General features: G+C 48.3%; 1 protein-coding gene across 1 annotated transcript in view; it reads right to left on the bottom strand.

Annotated features, from left to right (window-relative positions):
• The window catches only part of lrp2b (low density lipoprotein receptor-related protein 2b), a gene marked incomplete at both ends in the record, with an annotated part of 69,068 nt that extends 58,438 nt beyond the window's left edge, over nucleotides 1–10,630 (bottom strand). The window contains 2 exons of the mRNA XM_080790014.1: nucleotides 8,896–9,005; nucleotides 10,626–10,630. Of these exons, the coding sequence (XP_080646140.1) occupies nucleotides 8,896–9,005; nucleotides 10,626–10,630 (115 nt within the window). The remainder of the gene's footprint in view (nucleotides 1–8,895; nucleotides 9,006–10,625) is intronic.
• Between the last annotated feature and the right edge of the window lie 2,191 nt (nucleotides 10,631–12,821).

Raw genomic sequence — 12,821 nt, 5'->3', positions numbered from 1 at the left:
AGGTGGTGTGGGAGCGGCCAGTTTCAGGAGATCTTTTTGTTTCTGTTTTGCATGCATGGATGTATTTGTTGTATTGTTTCGTCTATTGTATTTGCTGTTTTTTTAGGACCCCCTCGAAAACAAGATGATACATCTCACAGGGATATCCTTTTCAATAAAGCTTCATATACAATACAGTGTCTCAAGAATGCTCAATTACTTGGAACTTAGTTAACAAACATTCCCTGTTAGTAATTTTTTTGTCAAAAGTTTAGATGAATTGAGACAACCTAATACTAGAATGGTAGAGTCATATGTGTAACAAGCAAAACCTGAAGTAACTTTGGTCGGAATACACTGTCCCATCACTTCTCACTGCTAAATGTCTCACACCTGCTGAGAGACAGCTGTCTCCTCGTCCTCTGTGTCTCCTGTGTCTTCTGTGTGTCGCACGGCTCTGCTATTTTCACTTTTATGTCATAAGTTTCTGTATTTATTTAGAAAGGTGTAGGCAAAAAAACAACCTTTTAAACTAATATTTTTTTATAATAATTTTAAGAAAAGGGGATATTTAGGCCTACTCGCAAACAGTTGTGTGACCCCAAAATGATTATGGGCTCAAACGTCTGGGCTATACAAGATCTGCCTAAATATGGAATATGGAATAATAATAATAATAATAATAATAATAAACAAACAATAATGTGTGTTAGGCTTGGATGGACAAACGATGATGATTTAAACAACCATAAAACAGACAGACAAGCAAGTTTGTACTGACAGTCTGACACAGACACACAAAAGTCAAATATCACGACTCACCTTGACATACTCTGTCACTTAAGAGAATCTTAATGTAATCAGGATGGCACGTGCAATTGAAGGTGCCGTTGGCAGATTTACAAGTCGTAGTTTGACGATCGCATGCGTGTGATAGAGAACACATATCTTTGGCTGTAAATAAAAGGACCAGAAGAGCTTGATATCAGTATTTCTTTCCTTAACATGCTTTACAAAACAATAATCATAATAAATGACACTCTGATTTAGTCCCTTTTAATTGTTATTAGCTATTAGCTAAAGCACTCAGGGAGTCAGGGTCGGTAATAGGCTATAGGCCTACATAGGCAGAGGTTGTGCAATATGTCTATTGTTGTATAACATTTTATTACACAGCTTGGTTGAATGCTTGATTCTAAATCGCCAAATTCAGCGGTGTGTTATTTCTTGATAACAGACCGCTCCGCTTTATAACAGACTGATGTCTAATCGAAGCCTCGGAGCACCTGGCTGCTGCTGCTGCTGATTGGATTTGGATTGTAAACTAACACACAATGTAATTTAACCAAACAACATTTCAAGAATGTTTTTGAAAACATTTAAAGCGAGAAATAGACGATGCAGTAGGCTACCCGAAAATTTCTTCCATTTGATCAACACTCACTTCCTAACCGTTTGCGGGGCCAACTTGGAATACTTTTATTATCGTAAGCAAGGAAATTGTCAATTTTGGGTCCATTTATTATTTTTTGTATTAAGTAGCCGTGTAATAAGCGAGATAATGTATATGGCTGGGTGGTCACCGTTTATAGATAAATCAAAATCACCTGTGATTTATCTATCAACGATGACCACCCAGCCATACATTATCCCTTACAGATTATAGACATAGGTTGTATTGTTTGTATCAAATTAGATACATTTTACACAGGAAAGGGAATCTGTCAAATAATTTGTGTATGTAATTTACCTTCATATGTTGCATCCGCAAATATCCCTCCCTGATGAGTGGTTTTATTATTCAGTTCGTTAACTTCACTGTCTGTGATGTTTGAAGTGCTTTCAAAGATGTTCTCCACAGTTGCATCAACACCATAGATTTCCTCCCTTGGTAACCATGAGGTGCGTCTTTCTCCTTGGAGAGGCCTATATAATAAAGGTGACAGGCATTATTGACCATTATAAAATGTTATGTTTTCCTTTTCTAGCCTATACCAATGCACCTTGCAAGTGAGCTCCATAGTTATGTGTGTACAGTAGTATGCAACACTTTATCTAAAGATCTAATGAATTGTGTTAATGATTACAGCTACACTGTAAACAAACGGACGGACGGACGTACAGACAGACAGACAGACAGACAGACAGACAGACAGACAGACAGACAGATCCGTCTATCTGCATGCACATACTGTAGTATTATAGTGTCAATGATGATAGCATATAAAGAATATGCAGCAAGAAATATTAATTCCAGAAATCAAATTACCTGAGTTCCAGCACAATGGATGTAAGGTAACCTGGTGTGTTGTTAAAAACTTTCTCAACCTTTAATATGGAAGAGAAATAAATTTAGCTAAGTAATCATCTCACCTTTACTTATTTTCAATTAATGTGTCATATTTATTTAACTTTATAAATAGCCACACTATTCAGATGATATGGTACAAAGTTGATATGTTCTCTACCTAACAATGTTTATATCCATTAATAACCACGTCTTATTCTCAATGTGAACCGGGGCGGCCCCCTGAGCGGTGCGCATTCCTATGGGTCTGGAACTTCCGCGGACCCCATGCAGGAGGACCCCCACACGAAGTTGCACCACTCACTTCACACGCATATGATTTTATTTAGATAAACGTGCCATACTCGTCTAAGGAACATATTTGAATGAATAAAATGTTATTTTAACCAATATATGGTAGATGCTATAGATGCACTGGCATCTTTAGTTCAACAACATTGCAATTACCCTTTAGACAGATGCTATGTCTGATGCTTACCTGATATACTGTATAATTATAAAAAAAATATATATAATAATATAAAAACCGTTATATATTACATAATAACAGTTCATTAAAAAGTTATATTATTATTTACATACTTTTCCCCCTCTACCCCAGTAATTGCATCTTTTGTCCCCAAAAGTGTCACACTAGACACTACCCACTTCGTTCCCGCCATTCTGCATCTGATAATTCATGTAGAGACAAGTAAGTGTGCATCGTTTCCGTATCCGCTCTAGGGATCTAGACCGGAACATCAGCCTGCAAACCAACTGCATCCCAACCCAGTCTACCATTAATAACCATTCAAGCCCATAGTACCAACAAGGCTTGTGAAGTTACTTTTGGAACATACTAACATATTAGTAATATTGTTACTCAAATTGTAAAGTAATTAGTTATATTAAAGTTACTGGAAAAAAGTTATAATATTACTTTAAGTAAGTTACTTCAGTTACTTTCCAACACTGTATATAATACAAATTGTACCTCAGTCGGGAGAGGGAGCTCGAGAGGACATACATAAAACGTACAGATTGTATTATTTATTCATGAATATTATTTTCTTTCATATATCATCTAAATCTAGCAGAAGCAAAAATGGTATTACAACCACATGGGCAGGTTTGACAACTTACCACATCAACAATTTCTTTAGCTTTGTTTATGAATATCACTGATGTTTTATCTCCATACTCCTTTTTATAGGGCTCTTTTGAGAGGGTAAAAACTGCAGGGAAAGTCTTGGCTGAAAGATGAAAATATGAGGTTTTAAATAAGGCATGCCACAAACGTTTTTGCACCACTTCAGGGATATCTTTCTTTAAAAGGTTATAAAAAATGGCATAATGTTATTGAACAACCATTGTGTTCCGTTAAGTTTCGTTTCACGAAATGCTTCGCCCTATGCGTTCCCCATATGGCGAAGCATTTTGTGAAACGAAACTTAACGGAACACAATGGTTACTGAAGTAACCTTCCAGTTCATTTAAGTTTTGTTTCGCTAAATGCTTCGCCCTATGGGAATGCATCGGGTGATGCATTTCGCTCACTTACTTAAGGAACCATGGTTTCTGAAGTAATCTTCCAGTTTGTCTTTATCAGTTTAGAGAGGCACTCAGGGAATAGTTCTACCATTAAAAATAAATCTCTATTGTGTAGTTAGTAGTAGTATGACTATGTACAAAAATGTTAGATATAGTATAGTTTAGTTAAGGTGGTCGCACTACAGTATGCTCTCATATATTTCTCCTTGTGTCTCGTCAACCTATCAAGGCTATCATTATGATATTATTCTAGAAATAAACAGTACCAGTGAGACTGGAGCTTAAGTTAGCGTTTAGAAATGAAACTAACCATTGCACTGATCAGATTAATGATTCTGAACAGAAATCGACATTTGAGAAGAAACTGAAGGAGGACAAAGACAAATACTGATGATGAGGCAGACTTCAATGCAAGTACACTGAAGTACACCTGGACTAATAGAGACACAGGTTACAGCTGACAGATGATGAGTTCTGCTTTTTCTCACCATCTTCATTTGACTATGTAACTGTGATCTTCTGAAACAGACACATTATAGTGGTATACACTCACCATGCTGACAGCTCTGCTGTTTATCGTCGTAGTATTGGCCAGTCAAACACAAGCATATGACAGTGCCATTTGCACGAGCTTCACAGGTGCTCCCACTGCCACATGGGTTTGAAGAACAAGGATCTTTGAAATCAAACACACAATTTATTATTTATATTTAATAAAAAGTGAAGGCCATGGAGCTGTCGTGGTGTCTGTAGTGTGTGAAGAACCTCAACCTCCGATTGTGGGATGGTGGCAAATATAAACCTTTGTGTAAATATATGATGTGGGATTTGTTCATTAAATACTATTTGCCTGCATGAGTGAACAGGTCAAAATCTCATACACATTCATATATTTTACGAAATGTTAAACAATGATTGTTACCTGTTGGTGTAGTAGTTGGAGTAGTTGTTGGTGAAGTTGCAGTGGTGCCCGGAATGGTCGCAGTGGTGCCCGGAGTGGTCGCAGTGGTGCCCGGAGTGGTAGCAGTGGTGCCCGGAGTGGTAGCAGTGGTGCCCGGAGTGGTAGCAGTGGTGCCCGGAGTGGTAGCAGTGGTGCCCGGAGTGGTAGCAGTGGTGCCCGGAGTGGTAGCAGTGGTGCCCGGAGTGGTAGCAGTGGTGCCCGGAGTGGTCACAGTGGTGCCCGGAGTGGTCGCAGTGGTGCCCGGAGTGGTAGCAGTGGTGCCGGGAGTGGTCGCAGTGGTGCCGGGAGTGGTCGCAGTGGTGCCCGGAGTGGTAGCAGTGGTGCTGGGAGTGGTCGCAGTGGTGCCGGGAGTGGTCGCAGTGGTGCCCGGAGTGGTAGCAGTGGTGCCCGGAGTGGTCCCAGTGGTGCCCGGAGTGGTCGCAGTGGTGCCCGGAGTGGTCGCAGTGGTGCCCGGAGTGGTCCCAGTGGTGCCCGGAGTGGTCACAGTGGTGCCCGGAGTGGTAGCAGTGGTGCCCGGAGTGGTCGCAGTGGTGCCCGGAGTGGTAGCAGTGGTGCCCGGAGTGGTCACAGTGGTGCCCGGAGTGGTCGCAGTGGTGCCCGGAGTGGTAGCAGTGGTGCCCGGAGTGGTCGCAGTGGTGCCGGGAGTGGTCGCAGTGGTGCCCGGAGTGGTAGCAGTGGTGCCCGGAGTGGTAGCAGTGGTGCCCGGAGTGGTAGCAGTGGTGCCCGGAGTGGTAGCAGTGGTGCTGGGAGTGGTCGCAGTGGTGCCCGGAGTGGTCGCAGTGGTGCCCGGAGTGGTCGCAGTGGTGCCCGGAGTGGTCCCAGTGGTGCCCGGAGTGGTCCCAGTGGTGCCCGGAGTGGTCACAGTGGTGCCCGGAGTGGTCGCAGTGGTGCCCGGAGTGGTCCCAGTGGTGCCCGGAGTGGTCACAGTGGTGCCCGGAGTGGTCGCAGTGGTGCCGGGAGTGGTCGCAGTGCTGCCCGGAGTGGTAGCAGTGGTGCCCGGAGTGGTCACAGTGGTGCCCGGAGTGGTAGCAGTGGTGCCGGGAGTGGTCGCAGTGGTGCCCGGAGTGGTCGCAGTGGTGCCCGGAGTGGTAGCAGTGGTGCCCGGAGTGGTCACAGTGGTGCCCGGAGTGGTAGCAGTGGTGCCGGGAGTGGTCGCAGTGGTGCCCGGAGTGGTCGCAGTGGTGCCCGGAGTGGTAGCAGTGGTGCCCGGAGTGGTCCCAGTGGTGCCCGGAGTGGTCACAGTGGTGCCCGGAGTGGTAGCAGTGGTGCCGGGAGTGGTCGCAGTGGTGCCCGGAGTGGTCGCAGTGGTGCCCGGAGTGGTAGCAGTGGTGCCCGGAGTGGTCCCAGTGGTGCCCGGAGTGGTCACAGTGGTGCCCGGAGTGGTAGCAGTGGTGCCCGGAGTGGTCCCAGTGGTGCCCGGAGTGGTAGCAGTGGTGCCCGGAGTGGTCCCAGTGGTGCCCGGAGTGGTCCCAGTGGTGCCCGGAGTGGTCGCAGTGGTGCCCGGAGTGGTAGCAGTGGTGCCCGGAGTGGAAGCAGTGGTGCCCGGAGTGGTCACAGTGGTGCCCGGAGTGGTAGCAGTGGTGCCCGGAGTGGTCCCAGTGGTGCCCGGAGTGGTCACAGTGGTGCCCGGAGTGGTAGCAGTGGTGCCCGGAGTGGTCCCAGTGGTGCCCGGAGTGGTAGCAGTGGTACCCGGAGTGGTCCCAGTGGTGCCCGGAGTGGTCCCAGTGGTGCCCGGAGTGGTCCCAGTGTTGCCCGGAGTGGTAGCAGTGGTGCCCGGAGTGGTCCCAGTGGTGCCCGGAGTGGTAGCAGTGGTACCCGGAGTGGTCCCAGTGGTGCCCGGAGTGGTAGCAGTGGTGCCCGGAGTGGTCCCAGTGGTGCCCGGAGTGGTAGCAGTGGTACCCGGAGTGGTCCCAGTGGTGCCCGGAGTGGTAGCAGTGGTGCCCGGAGTGGTCCCAGTGGTGCCCGGAGTGGTCACAGTGGTGCCCGGAGTGGTAGCAGTGGTGCCCGGAGTGGTCCCAGTGGTGCCCGGAGTGGTAGCAGTGGTACCCGGAGTGGTCCCAGTGGTGCCCGGAGTGGTCCCAGTGGTGCCCGGAGTGGTCGCAGTGGTGCCCGGAGTGGTAGCAGTGGTGCCCGGAGTGGAAGCAGTGGTGCCGGGAGTGGTAGCAGTGGTGCCCGGAGTGGTCCCAGTGGTGCCCGGAGTGGTAGCAGTGGTACCCGGAGTGGTCCCAGTGGTGCCCGGAGTGGTAGCAGTGGTGCCCGGAGTGGTCCCAGTGGTGCCCGGAGTGGTAGCAGTGGTACCCGGAGTGGTCCCAGTGGTGCCCGGAGTGGTAGCAGTGGTGCCCGGAGTGGTCCCAGTGGTGCCCGGAGTGGTCACAGTGGTGCCCGGAGTGGTAGCAGTGGTGCCCGGAGTGGTCCCAGTGGTGCCCGGAGTGGTAGCAGTGGTACCCGGAGTGGTCCCAGTGGTGCCCGGAGTGGTCCCAGTGGTGCCCGGAGTGGTCGCAGTGGTGCCCGGAGTGGTAGCAGTGGTGCCCGGAGTGGAAGCAGTGGTGCCGGGAGTGGTAGCAGTGGTGCCCGGAGTGGTCCCAGTGGTGCCCGGAGTGGTAGCAGTGGTACCCGGAGTGGTCCCAGTGGTGCCCGGAGTGGTAGCAGTGGTGCCCGGAGTGGTCCCAGTGGTGCCCGGAGTGGTAGCAGTGGTGCCCGGAGTGGTCCCAGTGGTGCCCGGAGTGGTAGCAGTGGTACCCGGAGTGGTCCCAGTGGTGCCCGGAGTGGTAGCAGTGGTGCCCGGAGTGGTCCCAGTGGTGCCCGGAGTGGTAGCAGTGGTACCCGGAGTGGTCCCAGTGGTGCCCGGAGTGGTAGCAGTGGTGCCCGGAGTGGTCCCAGTGGTGCCCGGAGTGGTCACAGTGGTGCCCGGAGTGGTAGCAGTGGTGCCCGGAGTGGTCCCAGTGGTGCCCGGAGTGGTAGCAGTGGTACCCGGAGTGGTCCCAGTGGTGCCCGGAGTGGTCCCAGTGGTGCCCGGAGTGGTCGCAGTGGTGCCCGGAGTGGTAGCAGTGGTGCCCGGAGTGGAAGCAGTGGTGCCGGGAGTGGTAGCAGTGGTGCCCGGAGTGGTCCCAGTGGTGCCCGGAGTGGTAGCAGTGGTACCCGGAGTGGTCCCAGTGGTGCCCGGAGTGGTAGCAGTGGTGCCCGGAGTGGTCCCAGTGGTGCCCGGAGTGGTAGCAGTGGTACCCGGAGTGGTCCCAGTGGTGCCCGGAGTGGTAGCAGTGGTGCCCGGAGTGGTCCCAGTGGTGCCCGGAGTGGTCACAGTGGTGCCCGGAGTGGTAGCAGTGGTGCCCGGAGTGGTCCCAGTGGTGCCCGGAGTGGTAGCAGTGGTACCCGGAGTGGTCCCAGTGGTGCCCGGAGTGGTCCCAGTGGTGCCCGGAGTGGTCGCAGTGGTGCCCGGAGTGGTAGCAGTGGTGCCCGGAGTGGAAGCAGTGGTGCCGGGAGTGGTAGCAGTGGTGCCCGGAGTGGTCCCAGTGGTGCCCGGAGTGGTAGCAGTGGTACCCGGAGTGGTCCCAGTGGTGCCCGGAGTGGTAGCAGTGGTGCCCGGAGTGGTCCCAGTGGTGCCCGGAGTGGTAGCAGTGGTGCCCGGAGTGGTCCCAGTGGTGCCCGGAGTGGTAGCAGTGGTGCCCGGAGTGGTCCCAGTGGTGCCCGGAGTGGTCACAGTGGTGCCCGGAGTGGTAGCAGTGGTGCCCGGAGTGGTCCCAGTGGTGCCCGGAGTGGTAGCAGTGGTACCCGGAGTGGTCCCAGTGGTGCCCGGAGTGGTCCCAGTGGTGCCCGGAGTGGTCGCAGTGGTGCCCGGAGTGGTAGCAGTGGTGCCCGGAGTGGAAGCAGTGGTGCCGGGAGTGGTCGCAGTGGTGCCGGGAGTGGTCGCAGTGGTGCCGGGAGTGGTCGCAGTGGTGCCCGGAGTGGTAGCAGTGGTGCCCGGAGTGGTCCCAGTGGTGCCCGGAGTGGTCACAGTGGTGCCCGGAGTGGTAGCAGTGGTGCCCGGAGTGGTCCCAGTGGTGCCCGGAGTGGTAGCAGTGGTGCCCGGAGTGGTAGCAGTGGTGCCCGGAGTGGTAGCAGTGGTGCCCAGAGTGGTCACAGTGGTGCTCGGAGTGGTAGAAGTGGTGGTCGCAGTGGTCGCAGTGGTGTCGGTCGTAGTAGTTGCCGTGTTGGTGGTTGGTGAAGCAATTGACATGGTTGTAGTGGTACCTGTTGGAATACAATGAGTATTTCAGTTTGGAAGATCTCAGTTATTCAAGGAAGTTGAAGATGCTTAATTGCACAGAAGATGCATAGAAAACTATGCTATATCAGAATATCTATGTATCTATATCTTCTGCTATATCTTCTGGCTAACATAATCTGAAAAACATGGTTTCCAAATGAAATAGTTCTAATAACAATTAAAATTTCTGTCAATATTAAACTATTTCTTCAATAACTCTATAACAAGATGAGAAAAACGGACAAATAAAGATTGTAGCCCCCAGCCAAGATCTGGCCCGCAACAGCCCTGCCAATCAGACTCAGCCCTATTGGCACGATTGTTGTGCATTGGTCTGGCGAGTGGGAGCCCCGGGTTCAATCCTCGCTTCCGCATAATGCTACACTTGCAGATAAACAAACACACAATATCGTTTTTCTGTGCTATACTTACCAAATCCAAAAATGGCCACAACAAACCAACAGCACATAAAGACTTTATGTGCCATAATCATATGTCACATAAGAGTTTCTATTTGAATCTTATAAAAGAGAGATTCCAGTCATGCATTCATGTATTCCTTGTAGTCCAGAATGATTACCTGCTATCATCTACCGACACATTAAACATTGGGCATTGGACAATGGCCACACCTCAAGGGGGCGGAAACCGTTCGCAGATTTATGGACAGTATGACGCAATCATCTAATTTATTGCTTATGAAACTCAGACCATTACTGTATGATCTCAGATACCCTTTGGTCCCATTGCAGAGGGTGCAGCCAATAGCACTGCACATCTACTTGAACTTAAAGTGAAGTAAACCAAGCGGTGCATTTTGTGTGCATCCAGCATTTACCTGGCATCCCTATTTTGGTCTTGTCAATACATTTTTATGACATTGAAGCAAGAACTTCCTTTAAATCCAGGTTTATTAATTTATATTCACAATATTTGAACTCAACAAATTGCACCAAGCATTGCACACAATCCCGGCTCGGTGTACACATTGCTACATTGGTGTCAGAAGGGGGCATTGGAGCAGGAGGTCCTCGCGTGAGGGACATGAAGGAAGTTCATAGATATGGGCGTGAAATGTGAGGACACAATCCTATGAACCAAGCGGGTAGTGTAGCGACCCAGGACAAGACCTTAACCCTAACCCTGACCCAGGACAAGACCCTAACCCTAACCCTAACCCACAACAGCTCTGCCAATGGAGCTCGACTCTATTGGCACTGCGGGTTGAGAGTGGGGGTTGTAGTAAGCTGAAGAGCAGGGTTTGATCCCAGCTCTGTGCACAAATCGCTACAATACAGATGTTTGATATTCCATACCAATTGGCTGTAATATACAGTAACTACAAATCATAATTGCATTGTCTGTTTGACGGCACATTTTTGAGCGGTGCTAACTGCTCCAACAAGTGACTTTGTTTGTGTCATGTCAAAAAAGTCTGCCAAAGTCTAAATGGAATTTAATGTTTGCTTAGGGTAAATTATGGTAAGACGTCATCTCGCTGATAGAATAGATAAAAATTCTATAATCCCATGATTTTGTAAGTCCATAATTTATTCTGACCCCTCCCCGAAAAGGCCTATCTGTCATGACCCCAAGTGACTGACCTCATGCTCCCTTCTTTTCACCTGACAGAGGGGAGTTTCCCCGGTTCGACGTAGCGCGTGGAAGGAACATGTTATTCCAACCAGTTCCTTTTCCCCTCCATCAGGCACCCCGGCTCAAGCTGGACAAGTTTTTGTGACGGGGACACGGGGAGAACATGCAAACTCCACATAGAAAGGCCCTTTCGCCAATGCCACCTAGGGTATGGGTGCTGGTGACGCAGAGGAGAGGAGAGAACATGCCCCCAGCGTCCCCAACGGGAATCGAACCCAAGACCTTTTGGCTGTGAGCTAGGCGACTGCGCTACCGACCACGCCATTCACCGTGTCCTCATAAATACATCTTGTAATACATTTATTTCATTTTTCACGTACATGAGAACATCAACATGCCCCCAAAAATCTGGGTGCCCCTCACTTCACACAAGTGTGATTTTTATAGGGGCCTCTACATAACGTAGAGGCTAAAGTTATTTCACGAGACAAATGTGTCACCAAATTAGTTGCACCTGATCTCGGGAGTAAAGTATAATTTGTGTATGCCCTCAAGATGATCAGCAAAAGTGCTCCTCCAACTCTCGATGTATCTAGATGTAGCTATTGTTGTACAGTATCTGCCCCGCAAATATATTAATTAGTGCTACTGCTACTTTCTTTGCCATTATGCTGAAATAGCATTGAGTTAAAAAGCAAAAGCAAACCATTTTTGCAATAAATATTTTGAGGAGTTTCTCTTATTTCTCCTTGTATTTCGAAATCAAAACAGGATGTGTCATTCTATTCCATGCACTGTAAACCAAACCATATAAACGTTTATGGCTTACATGGTGTGACAGGCTCAATTGTAGGACAGAAGGTTATATAAAAATGTATTTCATTGTATGCGTTGACACTTGCCACACTTTGTTGTAATGATGTTGTACTGTAGTAACCACAGTAACCACAAGGAAACACACAATAAATGCCAGATAATAGTGTGTCATGATGATAGAGGTGTTATCTGTACCTGGATGTGGCACAGAGTGATGGATCCTACAAACTCATTTATAATATGCATCTGGACAATGTAACTGGTAAGAGTCCCCAAAAAAAACTAGAACTGGAGGCTGATGTTACCAAGTATCACATTTATTCAGTAATTGCAATTAAAACCACAAGAGCAATATCAAAATGCAAATCCAATTAAGTTTACAATTCTGAGGGGAATGGGGATAACTACTGACAAGGTTGCTTGAGAGTTGAAATCCTAAAATGGAGCCAAGCTAAACTGAATGGGCCAAGGCTTCACGGTCTACTAAGGGGTCCTCTAACTCCACGGTTCCCAAAGTGGGGTCCACGGCACGGACCCCTCGAATAGCAAGGGGGTCCGCAAAATAATTCCAAACGATGGAAAATGGAAATTATTTAATAATACGCATACTACTTTAGCCTTAGTTTTGTGCATAACCCGATACAATCAATGGGTCTGGACAAAACACAACCAGACCCAGTGTCTACTGTAAAATGATAAAACATCTGACATACCCTGTCAAATATCCTCAAGGCACCCATCGATAACGGCCCAATGTGAATTGAATATGAAGGGCCCCAATGGAAACAAGCCAGAGGCTTTCTTCGGTTTTAAATCCTCTTAGCAGACCTTCTATTGAACTGTACATTTATGTTCTTTTTTCTTTACATCGCATGCTGATGTAAAGGGCCTAAAGGCCATAGTATGCTTCATTGACTTGTAAGCTAGTTGTTACATTCACTCACAAGGCAAGACATCCGAGAGTTCTATTTGATTCAGACCTACATTTTATTTTCTAATATCACGAACCCGAATTAGTAATATTGCAAAAAAAAAAAAATCTGATCATTTATTTCATTCAGCGATGAAAAACCCTTATCCATGCCTTTGTCACAAATCACTTGGACTACTGTAATTGTCTTTTTTCTGGACACCTCATTCCAAACACAGCAGCTAGAGTTCTTATAAGAACCGATATGACCACATACATTTGCATTGTTTGTAAATCACCTGTCTCCCCACCTGTAATCTTAATCAGCAGACACACTTTTACTTGAGGATCAGGAGAGAGCTGCAGCCTAATCCGGCCTCTATCTTATTTAAAAATGAAAAAGGACTTGCACTTTTCAGAGAAGTTTCAGTTCTTGCAAACTGAAACTCAGAGAATCGTGTTGTTACTCATTGCCTCC

This window comes from Protomyctophum bolini, assembly GCF_963924005.1.
Source record: "Protomyctophum bolini genome assembly, chromosome: 18".
Taxonomy (NCBI): Eukaryota; Metazoa; Chordata; class Actinopteri; order Myctophiformes; family Myctophidae; genus Protomyctophum; species Protomyctophum bolini.
Note: the sequence above shows the minus strand (reverse complement) of the source record. Positions and strands in the feature narration are given on the sequence as shown.